At 39.1% G+C, this 23,950-nt stretch overlaps 2 protein-coding genes across 5 annotated transcripts; one reads left to right on the forward strand and one right to left on the reverse strand.

Annotated features, from left to right (window-relative positions):
* Nucleotides 1-737: 737 nt before the first annotated feature.
* LOC116979937 (zinc finger protein ZIC 1) lies at nucleotides 738-17,242 on the reverse strand. Of its 4 annotated transcripts, none has more exons than XM_033031887.1 (7): nucleotides 17,107-17,242; nucleotides 15,165-15,315; nucleotides 7,500-7,631; nucleotides 6,320-6,481; nucleotides 3,947-4,925; nucleotides 2,216-2,379; nucleotides 738-1,815 (listed from the first exon to the last, which is right to left on the reverse strand). In XM_033031887.1, the coding sequence occupies exons 5-7, from the start codon at nucleotides 4,920-4,922 to the stop codon at nucleotides 1,615-1,617; spliced, it is 1,341 nt and encodes a 446-aa protein (XP_032887778.1). In that variant the 5' UTR covers nucleotides 4,923-4,925; nucleotides 6,320-6,481; nucleotides 7,500-7,631; nucleotides 15,165-15,315; nucleotides 17,107-17,242; the 3' UTR covers nucleotides 738-1,614. The 4 variants fall into 4 exon arrangements, with proteins under 4 accessions (XP_032887778.1, XP_032887776.1, XP_032887777.1 ...); XM_033031885.1 differs by lacking the exon at nucleotides 17,107-17,242 and adding an exon at nucleotides 15,961-16,083; XM_033031886.1 differs by lacking the exons at nucleotides 6,320-6,481; nucleotides 17,107-17,242 and adding an exon at nucleotides 15,961-16,083.
* Nucleotides 17,103-23,455, forward strand: LOC116979935 (zinc finger protein ZIC 4-like). The gene is made up of 2 exons (XM_033031883.1): nucleotides 17,103-18,468; nucleotides 21,599-23,455. The coding sequence occupies exons 1-2, from the start codon at nucleotides 17,109-17,111 to the stop codon at nucleotides 22,033-22,035; spliced, it is 1,797 nt and encodes a 598-aa protein (XP_032887774.1). The 5' UTR covers nucleotides 17,103-17,108; the 3' UTR covers nucleotides 22,036-23,455.
* Nucleotides 23,456-23,950: the final 495 nt, after the last annotated feature.

Genomic DNA, 23,950 nt, shown 5'->3' on the forward strand with positions numbered 1-23,950 from the left:
CTTGTAGATTTAATTTTGCACTAAGTGGTTGGATTTAGAACCATTGGTTATAATTCAGTGAAGAACACAAATTAAGAATTATTTCAATTAATGCCAGCTATTAACGATTATAATCGCAAAGATATGAAGCTGCAGATGCCTTAGTTAATTGTAAAACCCATGCACTCACGTTGCCCCTACCTTAGAAAAAGTTTGGGAAATCTGTCATAATTGACTAGTTAAAAGGGATGTGTAATCATTGTTGATCTTTTTAAACTAAAATGCCTTTCAAAATTTGCAACATTGATGGAAATATTTATCAACGTATTCCCAGAAACAACAGCGCCCAAAACAGACACATTATTCTTCCGCTAACTTCCTGTGAAGTCAGGCGGTTGTTTTTACACTACGCAACAAATAATATCTTGCGCCAATATTTACGTTGAATTAGGTTATTTTTATTGCCTCTAATAGTTTATGGCTCATAATGTTAATCGCAATGTTAATACAAACTATTTTTATACAATGGTCCAAAATTTTGATTTCAAAAAATTCGGTATGAATATTAATTAAGTGATTTCAAGTGCTCAGAAGGGATATGTACGTCCATCATTTTTTATATCTCCAAATGCACTTTTGTTGTCGTTTGATAGAGAAAATTCCAGCAAATATATTTCAGTTACCCATGTTTCCTCGATTATTTTATTCTGTGACGTGCAATAGTTTGCCGTATGAATAAAAATACTGAATGCAGCGCATTGGATTTTGGAATCTTTAATATTGTACGAAATGTTATGGAACAGTTTGTAAACTAGGTCTTACATACGAATGCATTTTTCATAAATATCGAATATCTGTAACACGTAATACCGGTAATTTACGTACATGCGGATAAATATGGAGATTGGGAATATATACATAAATTTATCGCAACTGCGAAGGCAATGGACAGATAAATTTCTTATCTTGCTTTAATATCAAGTCTTACATAAAACAAAGTTACATTTTAACACGGGGTTCCAAGCTTGCACTACGATATTTTTTTGACATAACAAGCAACACTTTGAACACTTCACTACTCTGACTAGACTTTGGGACGAAAGGTTTGCACTGGATACAAAAAGCACATTAATAACAATAGTATCTGCTAACTTTCTGACGCTCAGTTGAGACAAATACAAAGTAATTCACATTTTGGTACACATCGACTATAGTAACTTTTTGCCATCCATAAACAAATAATTGCATTTTTTCCAACCGTCGCCCAGATATGCAAATACCACGTTGACAAATCCCCTGTGATATGTCTATGTACAGGATTCAAACATTAGACTCTTAAACTAGTAAATCTATATTTACAAAAAGGAAAGAAAAAAGACCGCTGCCATAGAACACATGCAATTTCAGAGCTTTATCAGATCGTTCTCTATATCTAGCACTTGGCAATGGCTAGAGAAATAGCATCGTCCTACATGCATTTTAAGATTCGCTACTAAACCTTTGAAAGGTTTTGATTTCTTCTTTTATTATTCCTTTCGGCGTCTATTGGCAGCTTTTTTTGTCTTTGATTCCTCGCGATCGTAACTTTGGAGTCTTTTTTGAAAAGTTTTTTTTTGTATTTTTATGTAGGTTTACTTAAACGTACCATTCGTTAAAGTTCGATGAGAGCGTGCTGTGGTTGGATGTGTGGTGGTGAACTGCAGATGATGTCGGGGACATTGAACTGTTGGTCTGGTTTTCTGTAGAGGGCGACACGATGGTAGGGGGTGTTGAGGATTCGTAGCCAGAACTTGCCGCAGGAGAAGGCTGTGACGCTTGAGAGGCTGCTTCGTGGACCTACAAAAACCATCCACCATATAAAAATAGCCTTATAGACAACTATAGCGTTTGTGTGAGGGCTTTCCCTTAAATTTGTAAAATGTATTTCTATATAATATATCGTTTAACACAATGAGACCTTTGCAAAATTCAGTTTCAAAAATGTAATCGCCAAAAGTTGCCAAGTAAACAAATGCAGCAAAAATGCTTGATAGATTTGTTTTCGTAACTGTAGGCGATATTTAAATTTGACCTATGGTAGAGTAAAATATATTGACCATACATGGTTACAAAAGGGATCTTGCTCCATAATTTAATCTGCACGGAGCTGTCAGGTATTCAAAATGACCATTCCGCTTCCTGATAACATTGTATTTATTAAATATTTTGCAATGCAAATCGCATTTTTTTTAATTACCTTCATGTGTTTTCGCAGAGAGCTGGGATGAGTGTAGGACTTGTCACACATTTTGCAGAGGTACGGCTTGTCAGAAGTGTGCACGTGCATGTGCTTTTTGCGATCGCTGCTGTTAGCAAAACGCCTGTCGCACCCTTCGAACTCACATTTGAATGGCTTCTCCCCTATCAAACGATGACAATTTTTATTAATACCATTTTAGGTTTTTTTTCTTGGAAATTCATTATTTACACATATATTGTGTACGTTACATGTGTGTGGGTGTGTGTGTGTGTGTGGGTGTGTGTGTGTGTGTGCCTGTGTGACCGGGTATGTGCGTGAGTGTACATACAAAAGTACTAAACTTATTTTTAAAAAACAAAGAAAAGCAGCCATCATGAAAACAAATACGTATTTTGGATCACCCTGCCTCACGATTTTTTCCAACTATGCCTCACGTCTAAATATCTGCAGCATGATTAGATTATGTCCCCATCCTCTCTGTTTAGAATTTTATGGCGGATGAATCACAGATTAATAATGTTGATCGTTTACTTAATTTATATTATCGACACTGACTAGTTACAAGACATTGCAGCTGCCGTAGCGGCCTTACATGCATATATGCCCACGAGTAATTGTTTTGTTTTAATTGCAATAGTATCTCAAATAAAGTTGTACCTGACTAGTTTTTGGATTCAAATTCTTATTTAAAACATTGATTCTCCCTGACACAAGCATAGCTTCGCTAATAGACTAATACAGCCTTTGTAACGCAAATGCTGAAATAGCATTTTAAACAGACAACGGAAATGATTATTTGCTAATTCTATTTGCATTTTCGCTTTAATTAAACCGTTTCCAATTCTGTTTATTTAAAATAAGAGTTAGTGGACATCTCATGCAGTGAAGTGAATTGTTGTTAAGTGCCCCTGGTGGTTTTGCAGTCGAGAAAATGTTAAATCTCGACTTTGTTAAATCTTTACAACAACCTCACCATTATGTGCCACTAACATCGACATTGTTGTCGAGTGCATTTTTTTTCACAAACACACTGTAGACCAAGTTTTAACAAGACGATAAACCCGGGAAGATCCCAATATGTATGTATCACGGTGGGAACGTATTATACCCATATATACTCGGACACGCGCTCGTACACATTTACAAACACGCACATAATATTTACGCGCAAATATATTTACATGAATAGAACTTTGTATCGACGAAAGTTGATTTCGCGGCTTTATGTAATCCACTAACATATATATGTGTAAAATTAATTACTATCAATAAAGAAGCCAAACTAAAGGGAGTGAAAAAACATAAGTATATGCTCTTTCGGGTGTGAATTTCTAACGAAACCAAGCGACCATAGGTATTCTCATGTTTAGATAAAATTGACAATTTAATTGAAAATAAACACTACTACGACGTATATTATGTTAACTGATTCTACTTGGAATTTTTTTTTAAAGTATATCATTTCATGACGTGGAACCGCGGTAAATATATATATTTTCTTATTTTTTTAAGGAACCACAGCCACAGCAAGGAACATCAAGAGTTAAGGAACATCAAAGTGCTAAACATGTGCATTTTATTCTGACATGATATTTATTTGCATATGTATTGTTAAAATTGCTATTGAATAAATAATATGGGAGACCTGTTTATTAATATGATAGAAACGATTATAAACGCTCCGTAACATTTCACTTCTCCGTGATTTTTTTAAATAATTCTCCATACCTGTGTGAGTTCTTTTGTGGATCTTGAGATTTTCTGATCGAGCAAAGACTTTGCCGCAGCCGGGGAATGGACAGGGAAAAGGTTTCTCGCCAGTGTGGACTCTGATGTGATTTACAAGTTTATATTTGGCTTTGAAAGGCTTTCCCTCTCTTGAACACTCTTCCCAGAAGCAGATATGGTTCGACTGTTCTGGTCCCCCTACGTGTTCCACAGTTACGTGTGTAACTAGTTCGTGCATCGTGCTAAAAGTTTTGTTGCATGATTTTTTAGGATTCGTCAACTGTTCGGGCTCTATCCATTTACATATCAGTTCTTGCTTTATGGGCTGCCTCATATATCGAAAGAAGGCCCCGGCCCCATGGTGGGCCGCCATGTTCATGTTCATGGGACCATAACTGTGTAGCTGGGTCGAGGCGTAGTGGTCCGATCTGGGACTAGTGACCTGGCTGTATTGGTCTGCTCTGCCATACATGTCCCCAGAAAAGCCTAAGCGCATTTGCCCGTTCATTACATGTGCATTTGGAGAAGCGTGGGTCGTCGCCTGCTCGTGAAGCCCCGGGAAGAGTAGATGCCCCGCAGCGTCGGTATGTCCATGGGGTCCGGCAAAACTGCCCGCAGCCGCGGCCGAAGCGAAGAGGCTGTGACCGGCACTTGCCGCCGCCGCTTCCCCAAAGCCCCGATTGCGAAACAAGAAGTCCCGGGTCGAGTTGAAAGCAGCGCTGCTGTACGAACCCACATGGCCGGGGTGGTGACCCAGAGCCGCGGCGTAGCCTGGTGCCTGCGACGTGAAGGCAGTTTGACCCGATGCGAGATCGTGAGTGCTGGGGCTGATTTTAAAAGCACCCATCCCGTCAGCGAAAGGATTTATCCCCAGTCCCACTTCTCGGTCGTTGACATCGCCTGTTGAGTGATGTCGGGATGATCCGAAGGTAGTCACTCCTAGAGTAGGATATTGAGGTCCAGCGTCCAGAAGCATCGTCTGGCGATGGGGGTAGAAAGTGAATAATAATATATAGAAAGGCAAACTACAAACAATTCACAACGAAACTTGCTTAATATAAAATAGTCTCTGAGTCTGTCTGCAGGACTTGCAAAAACTCCTTATTTTTCTCTCTTCTCTCTCTTCAGCGTGTGGGAATTTGCTGAAGATATTTTCCCCCTCTGCAAACGCAAATCATGCAATATTGTCTTTTGCGGTTTATCTTCCTGGGGAGAAACTTTCACCTCATCAGCCGGGCGGTGAGCTCGAGAATGATAGCGGCAATCATTCCTGCAGATAAATGAATTGAAAAGACAACACCGTCCCCTTGATGAATGGGAGTTGGGGGAGGAGTCACGTGGCGCTCGGCGTCTCCACCAATTGGCCAGGCTGGCGCTGCCCCGTTGTGCCCTGGCGCCAATCACCAGCTTGGGGCGCACATCCCGCCTCCTGATTGGCCCGCCCGCCTCATCAATCCCAGGTATTGTGCACCCGTGACAGTCCCTCCTGATAAATTATTGCCGACCGCATTTTCTTTCTTTTTCCCCCCTCTTAGTTTTTTTATATATATAATATGGAAAGAGGAGGAGGGAAAGGGGGTGGGAGAGAGAACAGAAGAAAACTCTTGTCTTCTTCGACTTCACAATTCAGTCACCCCTTGTCAGACTGTTTGAAATTCGTTAATGTGCCACAACTCCAGACTAGAAAAAAAAAGCGGGCGGCTTCCTTTGTTGTTCAGTAGCTTTTTGATCGCCGGTGAAAATTCACTTACCCAGATGAGTGAGCAAAAAGAGAAAGAACACTCTATTGAATTGGGTTTGGAAAATGCATATGTTTGGATTCAGTACAAACATACAACACTCGGTTGTTTTCGAGACGAAACCCTTGATTAACCTGTCTTTCCACATGTAAAAGGCGATTGAAAACATCTTGCTTGGTCCTTTTTTTTACTATGGTGACGATGAATTGCTCTATACATATCTATAGGTCCTCACACAATCGCAGAATAGCTGGAAGTAAGGATTTCCCCCCTTTATGTATAAAAAGTGGTGCGCTTTTCATTGATTGCGGACAATGAATGCGGAAATTGTTTATGCACATCGTCAGTAAAGGAAAATATAGCTTTTTACCACATCATCTTTTAGTTTACACTCTCCCATCCGCTGCCCCAGATTTGTTAAAGTCTATTTACTGTGTCCCTGTAAAGTTTTTTTTTTAAAGTGAGGCCAACGGTTTGCATATTCATTAAGTCTAATTACATTCAAGTAATAGAAACGTAAAAAGCCAACAAAGAATCGGAATCGTTCAATTTACCTTTTGTTCACCACTTCAATGAACTTCCTTGAAGCTAAACCTCCGAGTTAAAGTCTTATTTTATAACAAAGAGATCTTACCGCATCCTTTAACTATTATCTCCGTTAGCAAACCATCACTTTGGAAGGGCACTGCTTTCACATACTTGTCTTATTTCTTCCAATCTATGCTCTTTCCAATTCAGTTTTGTGATTACCCAGTTTACACGAACACGTTTGCTCGCTTTTTTTTTCAAACAAACACTTTAAAAAAAAAGTATTTACTGTTAAAGTACAACAGGTTAAGTTCGAACAAAATATTTCGCGCGAAGGTATTGGAGTATGCGAAAGCCCAGCGTTTAATTGACCACCTTAGGACGTTATTCGGCAGCAAAGTTCTATAGATATTTTACAGTAGCGCTGTTGCTCAAGGAAGCATGTTTATCATTACGGGGTACGAACCTGACGACAAGGTTCGCACTAAGAGCTTATACCAAAAACAAATTAAAATGCATGCCACTTGGGTTTCCAATTTACAACAATTTGAGGCTACGTGCTTACTTTGCCGAACGCACGAGGCCGGTGTGGGTATTGAATAGGGTATTAGTGTAATTTTTAAGGTACTTTCATGGTCTAAAATTGCCTTATGAGAAGATACTAATTGTGGTTAAACTGACTATTCTGACGCGATAGGTCCCATATTTGTGCACAAAAAGAAATCTTATTTGTCTGCTTTGGTTGGATATCTGGATATCCTGCGTTCTTAAAGATTTAAGTAGAACATAATATTGTCTTGCTGGGTGATTACAATAGCTAGCCTCATAGCGTTACTTTAAATGATGCAATATACTGATAACATTGATATTAAAATCACAGCAGTCTAGAAGCAGAAGCTGGAGCAATTTGATTCAAAAAGATTTACTGCTCATTGAGTGTGCAAATTCTAAAGGGACACTTTAGGAGTATGAAAAGTAAACGTTTCCCATAGCATTATCTTTAGACTACTTCTCCCAATATACAAAGAAGGACTGATTTTTAAATTTGAAGGATGGTAGAAGTTATCAAGTGGGATTTGCGGCGTTCTCCGCAGGAAACGCAGGCTGCTTGAGTTCAAAGCCGCATGCACCGACGTGACATATAAGCCATTAAAATATCATCCTGACGGCTCATTTCTGCTTCATCATACATTCCCTAACTGCTTCCAGAAACCTTGAAAAGGCGAAATGAAGAATGACTACCTATTTGCCGCTACAAAGTAGATTTCTTTAAAAACTTCAGTTACCTGAATTAAATGATCGAAGACATCTTCTTCAACAGGTGGCGGACGGTAAGAGAGGCACGTGTATTCAAGTGACTTATACTAAACGACTCCTGACCCCTGAATTTCCATCATCTTTCATGTAAATGCAATTGACTAAAAAGAGAATAGAGATATCAGTCAGATTTTTGTTTCCTCAGAATAGCCCTTGTCAGGAGCCATCATGTTCCAATAAAAGCAAAACTAGGTGCGAGTGGCTTTGAATTATGCATTTCCATTCGAAAGCACTTGTGTGTACCGATATTATCCCTCGGATTGTTTTCGGTCGATGGATAGCAAAGCATTTGGTTGTTCTATGAAGGGAGGAGCGGGGGTGGGGGGATATACGTCTGTAGGCTGAAGTACTAGTTTAAAAAAGGAATTGTTTTAATTTGATTTAAAATTCGATGTGTTCCATGAATTCAATTTAAAACTTAAATTTGATTTCTAATTTGAAGTTAATCTTTCAATCGCTTATTTGCGACACACATGTATTAACTGATGCTCTCCTTAAAACGCAGCTACGCTTATAAACCACACTCGCAACTAGAATTGTTTTGTGTTCAAATGTATGTTCTAGTACAGTGAGAGAGCTCTTCAACAATTGCGTCGGTCAACGCGTGTCGTTTATCGGTGTTTTTCCTGCAAGCAAAACGCATTAGAATTCTAAGATAATTAACTGATAATTGTTTACTTGCTTCCTCTAAGCAAATATTCCAAGCATTGGAATGGACATTGGAATTATTTCAAAGTTAATTTGAATGTTTCTGAGGCCGAATTTCTTCGTGTTGATCGTATTGTTTGATTCCTGAGCCAGTGTGTTATCGTTTCGTTTATTATACTTATCTCTATCAAAACTGATTCAAATGAAGTTAGTTGGCTTCTGCGCGCAAGGATAGCTCTGAAGTCGCCGACTTTTGAAATACCATATCGTTTGACCCATGACCCGTGACCGACCACATGTGCCAAAGCCACACAATGCCACATAATGTATACCTTCGAAAAATATTAGCTGTCCTCGAACTAAAACGTCGAACTGGAAAACAATTGTTCAATATGGAATTGTTCTATATATAAATTAACAAATTGAACGCACATTGACTTTTTAATGTTTCCACACTAACATTAGGTATATCCATAATAGTAGAAATAACAGGATTTTAGTGGTGGGCGCTTCTGTGAACTGTTTGCTATCTATTTGCTTTGTTTGAGACAAAAAACCATGCAACCGGAAATATGTATGATTTGGACACTGGCACTAAACTAAAATGTCATCAAAGCAAAGATAATTTTCAACTGGTATTCTGGTGATTTCCGGCTAAAGTCCAATATCATTTCAAATTGTTGTTTAAAATAACGTCCAGAAGCTGGAAGTTAGACAGAGTTATTAGACTTTCTATAATGGACACATTATTGAGATTTTCAGCAGATAGTTTTGTATTAAAATTGCAACTATCAGAAGGTTGCCTGAGCTAGTTTAGGGGCGGGAGGCAGAACTTTGAAGGCCACCCCTGACTTTACCCATTATTTGACTGCCTGCCCGGAAATCTGTGCATGGCATCGACGTTGGAGGTGCGAAACGTGTATTGGATAATTTGTCCATGCAGAGTTATTACAATATTCTGAATTATTTCTAGTATAGTTACAATTAGACAGGGATTTCACACTACGATATTCAAAGGGATTTTTTTTTAATCCAATGCGGGATTGAAAAACAAAACAGGTCTTTATCACTTATTCTCTTTCCTTTTTTCTTAATTTATTCTTCAGCTATGGATGCTGAAGGGTGCTCGAAGTCTTAAAAACTGGAAATTCGTGAATTACGGGAAGAGCGAGTTTGGTGTATTTGAACAAGGAAAGGAAACAGAACTTTAGAAATCAGTGCGCTTTGTTGACGTCGATCTTTCATAGTTACTGAAAAATGACCTTAATGCACGACAAGGCGCAACATCCTTTTATGTTGCTCCCGAAAATTTACCAGAATTTTTGAAATACAAGTGAATGGAGGGGTAGACATTATGGAGGATATTGTAAGGATTATTCAACACTACGATATTGAAATTACGACACAAACTGAGTAAAATATACGTAGCAAATAAGATGTTATTAGGATTATTAATATATAGAACAAAATATACCCAAAATCATAACGGTATAAGAAATATGCTATGATCACTGTACTCATTTATAGATAAGTTATATATTTGGGGGGGGGGGGGGGGGGGGAGATGTTTATGCAATATGCATTTACATTTGTAGCTTTTGAACTATTCAAAACAAATGGAGTTTGCATTTGCTCTGCACTCATATCCACTGCGATACTAATGTTGTCGCAGAAAATATTGGCATAAAGAAATTGAAAGGCAAACTGTAATTTTGTTGTGTATTATGCATTGCTGATATTATTTACCGAATGAACACTTGTAGCCCTAAATACATGCCCTATACGTTTAAACGTCACTTTTTTGTTGAAGCTTTTGTGCCCGCAAAGTTATTTAGTAATATAAATATCTATTTACCTGTAACATTGCTACAAAAAGTTACCACGATTGGAATTTTTATTTGGTTGTCAAAAATCCCCTAGATTTGCTGGTGCCTCCTTGGAGTAAAATGCATACTCACGGCGAAATATGACAATGAGCATTTTGCAGGTTAGTTACTTTTTTAATTGACACGCTTACACGTCTTTACACGCTTTTACTCGCCCCTACACACACTTGGAAAGAAATGACATCCAAAAAAAACCCCAAATGGTGTAAAGATGATAGATATTATTTCATAGTTTGTTTTAACTTCCTTTGAATTGACGTTCTTTACTTAAGACGATGACTGCCAGCTCTTGGATTATCTTCAGCATTGTTTAATACACGATGAACTCTGAACAAAACCAGTTCCAGTACCGGCGTGACATTTAGCATCATCGAATTTCTAACTTATATCAAAAATAGAAACCGAACCACTAAGATGCAAGCTTGTAAAATGAATAATTAATAGATTTCGAATTAATATAACTACAATTGAAACCGCGTGTTATACTAATCAAGGTATTTTAAAAATCTTTCTATGGTATTATCGCACTTTCAATGAAATACCAACAATAAACTAAGTAGTAATTTGTTCATTTGATAAGCTGTTGACACAAAATAATGTTGTCCTCATAACGCATGTCTGTCTGGCTGTTCCCAGTCTGTCTCTCGCTCTCTGTTTACCTATCTATCTATCTATCTATCTATCTATCTATCTATCTATCTATCTATCTATCTATCTATCTATCTATCTATCTATCTATCTATCTATCTATCTGTCTGTCTGTCTGTCTGTCTGTCTGTCTGTCTGTCTGTCTGTCTGTCTGTCTGTCTGTCTGTCTGTCTGTTCATCTACCTGCCCATTCAAAAAAAAAACAGCCTAACTATTAGTCTAACTACCAACACACACACACACACACACACACACACACACACACACACACACACACACACACACACACACACACACACACACACACACACACACACACACACACACACACACACACACACACACACACACACAATGGGATCTCCATTGGCATCGTTTTCGACCTCTAGTCTGAATCGTGGTCATTTACATTGTTTTATGTCGTCGCTCACTGTATAAATTAGTGACAGTACATCCCGCAAGCAGCTGTTTGCTGTAGATCAATGTACCCTGCCTGAAAGTACCAGTATTAATATTTGACGACCATAGTATTGTAACAACAACCTTCGACCCAGTCTACGTAGATTCCATATTTTTCCATGACAGTTGCATTATTTTGTTCATTTACGGATAATTTGAATACAATGTGATTTGGAAGAGTATATTAGACCAACTTTGGAGTGGAGCTTTGGTTTTCTTGGTGGGTTTCTATCTTCCTAAATATCGGCCTTACAGGTATCTACATAGAAATGTATAACTACAACAATAATTCCCCGATTCATTCCAGAAAAAGCTTTCCTGCATCACCACTATTTAACAATGATAATGTTAGCAAAACGCATTTTCGGCTTAGTGTCACCAAGACAATTTTTTAGTGTAAAGTTAGCAGTAATTCGGCAACAAATTGAACGAGGAGATCTTTTTCTCCATAATTGTTCCGTGTTTGCAAAAAAAGGAATACAACGCACTACTAGTGGACATGGTTACCGTTAAAGGTATAAGGATATTTTTCAGAACAATACCAAAATATATATCCTTCAAGTTATAGACATTCATAGGCATCGATTCTCTAAATTTGGTATGAATGTGGAATACTTCAATATAATTCGCAAAAGAGTGCTGACATTAGTTGCTGAATTGCAATAACGATTTTAGACATGGGAAGTACAGTATATCTTTAGATGGTATCACTTTTCTTACAAATATACAATCGTAATGGTACAAGTTATCTGGTTTCTAGCTTCTTTCCACCGCTGCTTAATCAGTTCCAGTCATAAACTAGTGGTGAGATATAGACTACGGTATCTATTCTCCGCGGTCAACGCAGCGGGTAAATTAACTAATCACGTGTATCTGTTTCCGACATTGAAAAGTGTGTTGAATTCTCTCAAAATCCCGTATAATTTAGCGTTTTATATGTAGTGTGTTTATATTGTAGCTGCATTAAAAGTGCAACTAGTGATCTTAACTCTAATGAGAACTGTATATAGAGCACCCATTTTTCTCTACCATGGTGATAACCTGTTATTACATCCCAGCCTCCTTCGGAGAAACTAAAGCATATTTTGAAACAAATGCTTTTTTTCGTCTATAAATACATCGAAAACAACTATACTCCCCCGATTCTGCTTTTATAGCTTTTATAGTTTCAGTTATTAGAAGAAATGTATCATAATAATGTTTAACTGTGTTTTTTTTTTTAAGTTGACGTCTGCAAAAAGACGAGTGAAAAGCAGATACGACGGAGATACTGATATATTGCTCAGGCAAAACCAAACAATGCAATCAATTGGTGCTGCTTGAAGATTATTTTCAACAATATAATTAGCCAGACAAAAGTCTAAGACTTATTGGTACATGAAATTAATATCCTCAGTTACAAGGGGGGTGGGGCCTGGATGTAGCATCGTATGTACGCCAAGTACAGAATAAATATCTCATTTAAAAATGCAGCAAAGGTAAAAAAGTAACTCTGCTTTCTGTACAAAGTGCACCACGCTGATGTTGCTAATTAACCGCGATGTATCTATCATTCAGTATGATATAGTTGCTACTTTCTTTAATCTGGGGTATTATTCTGGTTTTAGTTAACATGGACAGTTTGCATATTTTACACATAAAACATGTTATACCCTTCTTCATAATCAAACTTCTTTAGTTAAATATTTGCAAAATGTATCATGATAAGATAGAATGGCATGGAATTCCAACACCGCACATCACTAACGTAAACCACTCACAGCTTGAGTGTGCGCAGTCAATCCTAGCCATTAGACATACTATCCCATATTATGTTGCTTGTTAAAAATGCTGTCCAATGCTTCATGTTGTTCGATTTTAAGTTTTTGGGGTGATTTAATGGACAACCTATTGCCCTTTGCCAGAAATATAATGGGTCCATTGTGTTTATTGGCAATATCAATCACGATATCCTTAGATTAGACCTTATGATTTAAACTGCAAACATGCACCAACTCACGCACTTGCAACAAGCTGAATTAAATTGTAGTAGAATGAAGAATTTCCTTCTTCATTACGTTAAACGTTCTATGAGTGGGTTGAAAGAAAGGAGTATAACGCATGGAATATTGGGACACAAAATAGCGAGATTTTCCGCTATTTTTCATATCAAATTTGGTCAAAAAGGGCATGAACACATTGCATCAGAATAACGCCACCACCGAGATTTTATCAAAAAATATTATTTCCCTAATCTGTTCCTTTATAATGTGTTCTTCGAAATACAATTTTGCGAGGAAACAATTAGGAATGTACACTGCTCAGTAGTGTTTTAACTATGCGGAGTACCATGTCTATTTATTGCATTCCTCGTAGTGTTTTTTCCCGCTGTTTTTCATACAACACAAAGGTATAATCAAAGTTCCTTGGTATCTCAGTTGGACTTCTTTCGTGTTGATCCTGTAGTCTACAGACCTGGAATTCTGAAATAATTTCCTGTTTATAATGGGGTACATGAAGCAGTGAACTGCCGATCATAAGGAGGATATAAAATCTAGCTCGTTTTGTTATGTGATGTTTGAATCACATTGGAAAATTATCTAATAAATGAAAATAAGAGTAACATTCTAATTTCTAGATAATTTGGGGAAAATTTTGCAATACTCTTCCAGAAAAGCAAATCTCACATAATTTATCGATGTTTACATTTAATTTTTGAAATAAAACATTTGATTGTGTGAAGGGATCAATAAAGTGAATTGTTGAATCACATCAACCTTATTGTTAGGTATGAGTGCACGTCTCACCGTATCTAATATATCCTATACTTAATGTAAAGCACAGAATGTTTCATCTGGCTAAAATGCATTTATTATGTAGCATTAGCAACGTTAGCGAGGTGTATATCCCACTTTGACTATTTTTTTATTTCAAAGTCTACCGTAATGGAATATTCTTACTGTCTAGTGCTTTTTACTTCAAAGACACAAAACAATATTGCAACATTTGCAGCCCTCGATACTTTAGGTGTAATAGTGCATGCATACGTGGAATAACGTATCCACAGTGACAACATGTGAACATGTTATTCGACATTATAATTTACTTGTATGTTTCTCGTATATTTACGTTTACGGAAACATTTATATATTGAAACGTGCATAAGCAGTCTGTTCTTTTCTAGGAATTGACAATTGCTGCTGAAAAAATGCTCGGAAGACAGCAGGCAAACGGACACTAAGGTGGGGGCTCGATCAGGTAATGCAGACGCACATGTACAAATCCCATCTTAAGCCAGCAGTGTGAAGCCCTAGAGGCTAAGATATAAACGTGTCAGCATTCACAGATCTACACTGCATCCTTCTCTGTTGCACAGCATAGCTTTCTTTGGGTGATAAATAAAAACACGCAAAAAATCTATAGATTATTCACGCGCTTTGTGATTCCACCTGATGGTCAAACTATGGTAGATGCAAATAGTACGTGAATTAACAGAAATAAAAACGTCAACTATTGAAATATTTGCTGTTTATAAATATAAAGCATACACCGTAGTACAAGTATTATTGCATGAGATATTCCAAAGACTTTTAATACCCATATGTGAAATTATTGTTTGACAGTGAATATGCGTTAATAACATATTTTTCTGAATTATCTTCCTGGCCCTCCTTGCGTTTTGAAGGTTAGTATTTACAAATTGTGCAAATCTTTCATTATATTCAACATATTTGCCATGACTAAAGAGAAATATTTGAACAACTGTGATCTTTCCCCCCATCGCCATGCCTATATCCCTCCCCCACGTGTTCTCATCTGATCATACTTTTTAACCATTTTTTTCTTTCTTGTTTCTCTGGATACATTCCCCACACGTATAACGTTGCTTACGCCTTTTCTCCTTCTTATCTCTCTCCCAGCTTAAATTTGGTATTTCTGTTTCTTTCCACCACCACCCCCGCCCCCACAAATTTCTCTCCACATTATAACTCCCACCTCCCTTTGAAAACCTACCTTTTTTTCTCTCTCTCTTGAACTGTAGGTCTGCTGTGTGCAAGGCTGCAGGCTTCAAGCCCTGCCGTTGATCAGCTTAGAACGACGGCCTAAATCCACGGATATCGCAGCACTAGGTTTCCGCTCCCCTTTTGTACCCTTGGTGAATAATCTGAGGAGCCACAACGTACATGTTTGAGTTAGTAGCCTGTTTTGTCACCCTGGTCTTCTCTGAAAAATCAAAGTCTAAACTACTTTTCACTTAGATGGCAGACGTCTGTACTCAAGGCGACGTACACAGACGATCTGCACTAAGCAAGTTACAGATGCAGACATAAGACTGTATGTTGGGGGAGGGATTGTAAGCAGCATTGCGTTCGGGTATTAGAATAAAAATATGAAATCGTAAGGTTGATATGAAGACGGGAGATCGCTTTAAAAGCCTTTCATTCACGTGTGCCCGTGCAAAGATACAAGCACACAGTCATTTATCATCACGTTATCTTTCTGCGTGCCTCCCGCAACACTACAGTTTACTTTCTTTTCCACCACAAGCGATGCGGGTTTCCTATTTGCGGATTACGCTGTGTGTATAGATTCTCGAAGCACGGTCTGGGATCGCCTTCGCAAGCTGTAGTTTTGGAATTGGAAACACGTTTAGTTTTAAAACGAAACACGTTTGCATCCATGTGAAGTAGGCAGTAATTCAAATCGCTTGCCAATCTGTAGACAAACAGTACCGACCGGGGTAAAAAATAAATAAAATACAACGCCTAAGAAAATAGAAGTATTCCCTCTCCCCCTCCCCCATCCCCACCTTCAAGTCCGATCCAACATCCTCCACGAAAAGCCAAACTTTCCCTGGACTCTAGCTTACAGAATTACCAAGCCGGGACTGCGGGCAAGAGAACTCAATAAGTTATTACATGCTGAGAAAGTTTCATACTCAGTCTCGGGAAGAAAAAAAAGTTAACAGATGCCTCTGACTGGGAATCTCTTTGATCGTCTGTGCCGCTAAGAACACCAGCCGTCTGATTTTGTCAAAAAAACATAACACGCCTGGCAGTCTGCGAGTGTCAGGAAAGATAAAAAATCACTAACTAATATCCGGCCGGAGTATAACAGGCCATAACCTCATTTTAAGGTTTAGTGCCGAACCTTCTTGCCCGCAAAAACTAAATTCTTGCATAAACCACAGGATCTGCTGTGGCTCAGTACAGCGGTGAGCGGGACACAGTCTTTGATGTTGCAAAACAGATACTGGTATTTGACTGGCTCAGACACCGGGTAAACTTTCCTACACGTCTAACTGTATATTTGTCCGTAAAACAAACACAGTTGTAACACCTCATATTATTTTTAAAAATCCTGCAGCAATGCAGAATCCCTGCTTTCTGTGCCCTTTTAATCTCTCCAAAATAAAGTGAGATCCAGATTAATAATCGGCGCATATAATTTAATTTCATAGTTGAGAATACTTTATATAGACCAGAATCTTAAATGCTTCCCAATTTATCGTTGGCGGAAGCTCCCGGCAACGACCAGATTTTAGCAAAAGTAAACACAGAAATGAGGTAATAAACGGCAAATATTCGCTATTTATGATATTTTCACAAAAAAACAACTCCCGCTCTGATCAACTTTTAAAATGTACAGCTTTTTGTTATTCCCTTAGCTGATTCCCCTTAGAAGAGCAGAAATAGGCGAAAACGGTTACAGATTTCCCTAATAAAATTAGTGTGTTTCAAGAAACTAGCAGAAAAATCCCACGCCCTTCAGCCAAAATGATTTTTCCATGTTCCCATTCACCCCTCAACTCCCCCCCTCCCTCCCTTACCCATTACCAATGCCCTGCCCTGCCCCCCACCCCCTCCCCGCCACCCCATCAAACATCGGTCGGGTGTAATACGCATGTGTCCCGTCTGGGGTCCGTAACTGGCACTGTCTATCATTGGGAACTCACCAATGAGACGGCGTGTTGCTCGCGGAGCCCGACGGGCTACAAAGCTGTTCATGAATTTCAATTCAGTTTCTCAATGCTTCCTGCTGCTGCCATCCGTCTGCACTCTCTACACCGAATGGCTTTCCACGTTGGCAAAGGGCGAGTTTTCAAAGTTCGGTAACTTTTGGAAAAAAAAAGTTTATTTAATTATTTTCCTGCAGTCAGGCATTATAAGCATGGATGCTTTGGGGGCTCCGATGGTGGACCCATCGTTCGCCAAGCGAAACCCAGCGCTGAGATTAGTAGACTTGGCAGGAGCGCACCACCATCATCATCATCACCATCCCCCCCAGAGCATGACAGGCTTCCCGGGGCTCAGCGGCCATCCCCACTCAATGGCACACACGCACCCTGGGGAGAATACTGGAGAACCCCGCCTGGGGCCGAGTCCATTCGGGCCTGAACACATGGGGCACCCTGCAGCCGCCGCGGCACTTAAACTCAGCCCATCCCATCCCCACCACCACCACCACCACCACCATCACCATCATATGGCAGGCCACGCTGAGGTTGTCTCCAATCCAACGGCAGCGTTTGGCCCAGCGCAGGCGGCAGCAGCAGTCAGTTACTCGGTCTCGCACTCTCACGCCAGCTATACTGCCCAGGCTATCTCGGCAGGTAGAGACTTCCTCATCCGCAGAGATCTGACATCCTCAGTCATGCCTGGTCTCACAGATCAATATCCTGGCACGAGTTCTCACCACGGAATGTTTGTATCAACAACAGGTAGCTATCCCGGACACCATGGTCACCCCGAAGCTGGAAGCCACTCTCTATTCCCCGGACTCCATGATCAGACTCCCCATCCAGCCCCAACTGGACATCATCTGAACGGACAGTTAAGACTGGGGCTACCTGGAGATATGTACGCCAGGTCTGAACACTACAGCCAAGTGGCAAGTTCCAGGAGTGATCCTTTTGCCTCTTCCCCTCTACATAGCTACGGTGGCATGAACCTAGCTGCCCACCACGGCCCAGGTGCTTTCTTTCGCTACATGAGGCAACCTATCAAGCAGGAACTGATCTGCAAGTGGACTGAGCCGGACCCTGTCACTAAAAAACCATGCTCAAAAACTTTTAGCACGATGCACGAACTTGTGACTCACGTAACTGTGGAACACGTAGGGGGACCAGAGCAGTCGAACCATATCTGTTTCTGGGAAGAGTGTCCAAGAGAGGGAAAGCCTTTCAAAGCCAAATATAAACTTGTAAATCACATCAGAGTCCACACTGGCGAGAAACCATTTCCCTGCCCATTCCCCGGCTGCGGCAAAGTCTTTGCTCGATCAGAAAATCTCAAGATCCACAAAAGAACTCACACAGGTCAGTACCTTAGAAGGATCGTTATTTCATGTTTATTTCATTTCCGATTTGCAGAAGTTAACAAAATAATAAAATATATCTGTCGGTTTATTACCAGTGGGACTTCAATACAAACGCAGAGTGACACTGTTTGTGTTATGTGTTTTGGAATTTAGCCTAATTTTCCCAGCATATATATAAATGACGCAGCTCTGAGAACTTCGTAATGTTGTGGGTAATAAATAATTGATAATGTTTTAGCTGTAACTAGTCTTATAGGTTCAAATTATGAAGCTGCGCAGGATCAATTTCTATTTAAAAAATTAAGACACTAAGTTTTATCTTTCAGGCGCAGGCTTATTTTTGCCAAAGCATCATCCTCAAGTATCTGTGAATATTGTTTTTGATATAAAGTAGCTTTAAATGAGAACTTTTGCATATTTTTTTAAAGAGAAAGTAATGCGTATATTTCCTGTAAATTTTTTCGAGAATCTAGAAACACAAACTTAATCATTTTAATGTTTTAATGTTCAATTTAATATTTTGCATCTGTTCGGGACTTATGCGAGTTTTACCGTCTCCACTGATTATGTTTTATAGAGCTAAACATGTTATAAGCCTCAAGAGTAAAGAAAGCAAGTATTCAGGCCTAGTTTTTCGAAAAATGCCTTTTTGCAGAACCATTTGTGAAACTTGGACCTGTGTCAAAAACATCTGCTAGTTTTAGTTAGCCGCAAGTAAATCGAAGCTTACTGAAATCTGTTTTTGAACTTCCCAGGACAAGCTATAAGTAATGAAACTGCACGTAAAAATTTCACACTCTCGAGAACAGCTTCTATTAATTGGTTTTAAGCAGCGGTTTGACGCGTCGCTGGCACGTTCCTCGCAGTGAGCTCTGCTTGCGCGCGGCCTTGCTGGGGTACAAAATATTAAAGGGTAACGAAGACCCCTCGAAATCTATCCCCCCCCTCCCCTCCTCACCTCCCACCTTCCCGCTACTCGCAAAACCTCACACCCTCTGCTCCCCACCCTCACCCAATACCGGCTATCTCTTTAGACGCTGCACATATTTCAGTTCCATTATCTATTCGGAGGGCAGCAAAACATGTTTTGTTGGCCGGTGGTTATTCCAAGTATAGTTTGCGAAGGGAAGTATGGGGGAGGGCCAGGGAACGAAAACGGAGGAGGGGGGGGGGGGGGGGGGGGGGGGTAGGTGGGGGAGGCGAATGTTTGGAGTGGTGAAAGAGAGAAGGATTCTCCGTGAAATCAATGGACATAATTTAACCCGAGGCAGTATGCTGCACTACAACGTCTATTCGCCCCGTAATCGTGAAATGTGGGTTAGCTTTCTATCGATCGAAGTCCAATTTCAGTGTATATCGGATCAAGAGGTGGTTTGTGACCATTTTTGTTTACATGAATTATCATGGATGCATATTAAGAACAAAATAAATGTTTCCTCTATATATTGTAAACGATCCAGCACAGATGGCGCTGTATAAAACTGCTTATGCAAAAAAAGGGGGGGAGAAAATGCATAGACCATATTTCAGAAATGTATCAGGCCATGGCGTTATTCCGTCCCATATTTTTAAATGGTGGAGTATGTTACATATGCAAATGTTATCGGTGTTGCTGGCGCAGGGCAGGCGCGCTGCCTATGCGTAGCTGACACTTGATAGCATTGTCTTGTGCCTGCCTAAACAAACTTTCCCAGCATTTCATCGACTTCAGCTCAGCAGTTTAGAGTGCTGAGCACTTAATTTACAAGTGCTTTCCATTCGACCCACCGTATATCTATTTATTTAAAATAATATAGCAACCAATGAAAGGGCCGAATGTTTTGCAGCGCCGAATGCTCACACATTTCCATATTTCAGTTAAATAGCGTTCTCCATATGTTGCAATTAATCACTGTAATTATGATAAATATTGCATTTCTCTTTCAGTTTCAAATTGAAAATACTAATGTTGCTAAATTCTTAAATAAAAAATAGCAAGTATACTAATTCTATTAACAAAGTAATTATCTTGTAAAATATTCATGTCGTTTGATTGGCTTCAGTCCTTTATAGGCAGGTTTTATTGAATTGAAATCCCGTCCCTTTTACATTATTTATTTCAACAAGCATGAAAAGATCGCCTCTGGGTAAACAAAGGCTTCAGTAGTTCTGTCACCTCACTTATAAAATATTACCACTTAAGGTTTAAACCCGGAATTAAACGTAGATATTAAAATAATTTATTAGAATGTGCAAACAGCTTGTGGAGTTTATCACCAGGTAGCCATCTTTCCTTAAGTTATCTGATGCAAAGTTGAGGAAGGCTATTGAGACTATTTTTTAAAATATTTCAGCCAGGGTTAAGCTAGCTGGTGAAATGACAGTTAACAAGGATTGGTCGCAGTTAATCTTACATTACTCATTCTTTTATACACAGCATTAATAGTAAAGAAGGAGAAATGTGTAGCCAGGAGGAGTTTAGAGCTCCCGGGAATTGTCAGAGCAGACTTCATGCTCGTAGTGTCGGACGCTCCAGACACGGCACAATAACAGTGTTTATGCGTCTGGGCTTCCCCATGGGCCCACTAACTTACTACTAGCTTGTACTACACTAATATCGTTGATTGGCCGTCTCAACCTAGCAAGTGAAGGTCAAATTATTCTAACGGCTTTCTGAACGTTTGGCTAATTACGGTGCAATATTAAATCGACATTTTGAGAGTTCGGGGAAAAGAACTCAGTTGCAAAGCACGTAGATTTTCACTGTAGCTGCACTGTTTTATATTGACTGCTGATGTCGTTCATTGTGTTAAGCTTAGATTTAATGAAGTTAATTTTTAAATTAAGTTAATTATCAATATGATTTTTTTGCTATTTTCCGCTTTTGGTCCGCCAGGACTTTACTGCAAACCACAAGAGCGTGGCTGAATGATGGATACCAGCTAGAATAACGTATATTGTAATCTAAAAGACAGTGGCCGCAACATAGAACTATAATTCCTCAAGTGGTTATTTCATTATTTATTAAAACACGGGTTAGTGACTAATGTGTACTTTTAATAGTGGAAGATAATACCTTATCGTCAATAATGAAAAATATACCTTAACGTTTGTGACTCATCATGCTGCCCCTTGTGGTTTCCTTTTAGGTGAAAAACCCTTTAAATGCGAGTTTGAAGGCTGTGACAGACGTTTTGCTAACAGCAGCGACAGAAAAAAGCACTCTCATGTGCATACAAGTGACAAGCCCTATAACTGCAAAGTAAGGGGCTGTGATAAATCGTACACGCACCCCAGTTCCCTCCGTAAGCATATGAAGGTCCACTGCAAATCTCCTCCTCCAAGCTCGGGCTACGAATCCTCCACCCCTTCGCTGGTATCTCCGTCCTCGGACTCAGGTCGGGACCCCCCGGCTCCAGCCTCTCAGCTTGACCCCATCACATCCTCCCACGCAGCTAACCTGAGCGAATGGTATGTGTGTCAGAGCACGGGAGCAAGTGGAATTCCAACTCCTCCAAGCAATTCATCATCGCCTGGACCAGGAGAACATTCTTACAGGAACTCTGATCCCAGAACTATGATCTAACGCGGAACGCAAACTATCTGGACATACCTTCACTATAAGAACTCTTAGCTAAATATGTGTTCATTAGATGTTTGCAATCCCAAACTTACTGCAACATTTGACTTGAAATACATGAATTTCTGGAGGCCCAGCGCCTAGGTTGTAGGTAATGTGAAAATTATGTAATGCACTGGCATGCACAAAATGATACAGACGTGTATTAAAGAGGAAGTATCCTGAATGAAATCTTACATAAATTGAAGTCAATGGTCAGGAATAATGCACCTTCAACTACAAAACATTTCCGATCGCCAGAGCCCCCACCTTACCCCTCTCCCACCCCATTACCGTGTAGAATTATTTTCCATAACATTTTGCATATAAGGCCAACTACTTTTGATTTTTCTTTGGTTATTTTCCTGTTTTTTGGAGAAAATAAACCAATATATCGTTTTGTTGAGGGAGTATATTACATAGCCATTTGAACGACAGGAGAGCGTTAGAAGATGCACCTGATGTGAATAGTAACGTACAGAAGCCTTTATAGGCCGAAACAAGATGGATACTGTCTGGTTAAAAGCCTTCCTTGGCTTTCAGCATTTCACAAAAAAAGCTTCGTATTGGAGGTTTTACAGAATAAACTTGTAAATCATATAAATATTGGTATTGATATGCACCGTCCGTCTTTGTTAAGTAATTCGTTCATGTTTTCCTGTTTTGTTTTTCTTGACATAATTTATTTAAAATGTTACAATAAAACACATTTTGTATAAGTGAACCAAAGTGTTTTATTACAGGGCAGTTAGTGTAAATTTTTTTCGTAGATTATTTTAAATCATTAGCGTGTGTTCTGTAAATTATAGTGATTTATAAATGGCGGTTTTGACTAGGTAGGATAATTTTCTTTCTGTATTTTGATCCTATTTTGATATACATGAGTACTGGTTTGTAATAAATTGATAATGATATGAATACGGTTTAAAGACATTTTAGCTATTTACATATTTGTTGTTAATATGTATAGTAAAGCATTGGTTCTGTCCTATCTGTGACATATATGATTAACCACATTTAAAGAACAGCTCCAACTCGTTGACCTGGTCATTTTTTTTGTCAGGAGCAGCACATTTCTTAATACATCGTTTTACGCCACAAACACGTTATTCAAAGCGCATTTCCCGTCGAAAATAAGTAACATCGGCGACGCACATTTTCCTATTTGTGGAACCCTAAACATAGTTGGTGAAGAAGTTGTATGGCCGAGGTATTGTTACGGTGAAATGCTACTATTTAAGCAGAAGTCGTTGGAATGTGTACTGAAACCACTTTGTATTTTGCCAATGTACGAATGAACTGTGCAGAGTTTCTTAATGTATTGTCAAATTACTCACCAATAAATGCGTCTTGGAAAATTAATAAATTTTGTAAAATAAGATTAAAACTGACTGTTTGCTGCACTTGGGATTGGAAATCGAAATTCACGTAGTTGCCAATTATACAAATGATTGCCGATAAACAGAAGGGCAGTAATAAACCAGAGACATACAGATGTATAAATTCTTCGTGATTATAGTATTGCTGAAAACATTTAATCAGCACAAGGAACCATTGATTAATCGCCACCATGCACAAATTAATTCCGTATCAGTTTAGTGCAAATGTCCCCCTGTGACACATTTGATGAATCAAAATCTATATTTGACAAAAATTATAATCCTTCGGGAATCCAATGAACTACAAAATAAACTTTGTTACATAAACCCAAACTGCGATAGTAATTGAAATAAGGACCTTTGTTTTTCTCTCTCTATTCTTCAAACATGTACACACAAAGACCAGGAGTATAAGGATTGTCATTAGCAGTTATAGCAGCCTGGCCGTTTTCTCTTCACGTTTTCTGGTGAGGGGCCTACCAAATGGGCATATAACGTGTTGC

Source organism: Amblyraja radiata, chromosome 13 (assembly GCF_010909765.2).
Source record: "Amblyraja radiata isolate CabotCenter1 chromosome 13, sAmbRad1.1.pri, whole genome shotgun sequence".
NCBI classification, from domain to species: domain Eukaryota; kingdom Metazoa; phylum Chordata; class Chondrichthyes; order Rajiformes; family Rajidae; genus Amblyraja; species Amblyraja radiata.

Excerpts from the sequence above, each read along its gene's own strand:
- LOC116979937 (XM_033031887.1), bottom strand. The coding sequence starts at position 4,922 with ATGCTTCTGGACGCTGGACCTCAATATCCTACTCTAGGAGTGACTACC. Across the intron at positions 2,380-3,946 it reads CCACAAAAGAACTCACACAG|GGGAGAAGCCATTCAAATGT; the intron begins GTATGGAGAATT and ends ATCGTTTGATAG. Across the intron at positions 1,816-2,215 it reads CTCTGCGAAAACACATGAAG|GTCCACGAAGCAGCCTCTCA; the intron begins GTAATTAAAAAA and ends TGGTTTTTGTAG.
- LOC116979935 (XM_033031883.1), top strand. The coding sequence starts at position 17,109 with ATGAGACGGCGTGTTGCTCGCGGAGCCCGACGGGCTACAAAGCTGTTC. Across the intron at positions 18,469-21,598 it reads CCACAAAAGAACTCACACAG|GTGAAAAACCCTTTAAATGC; the intron begins GTCAGTACCTTA and ends GTTTCCTTTTAG.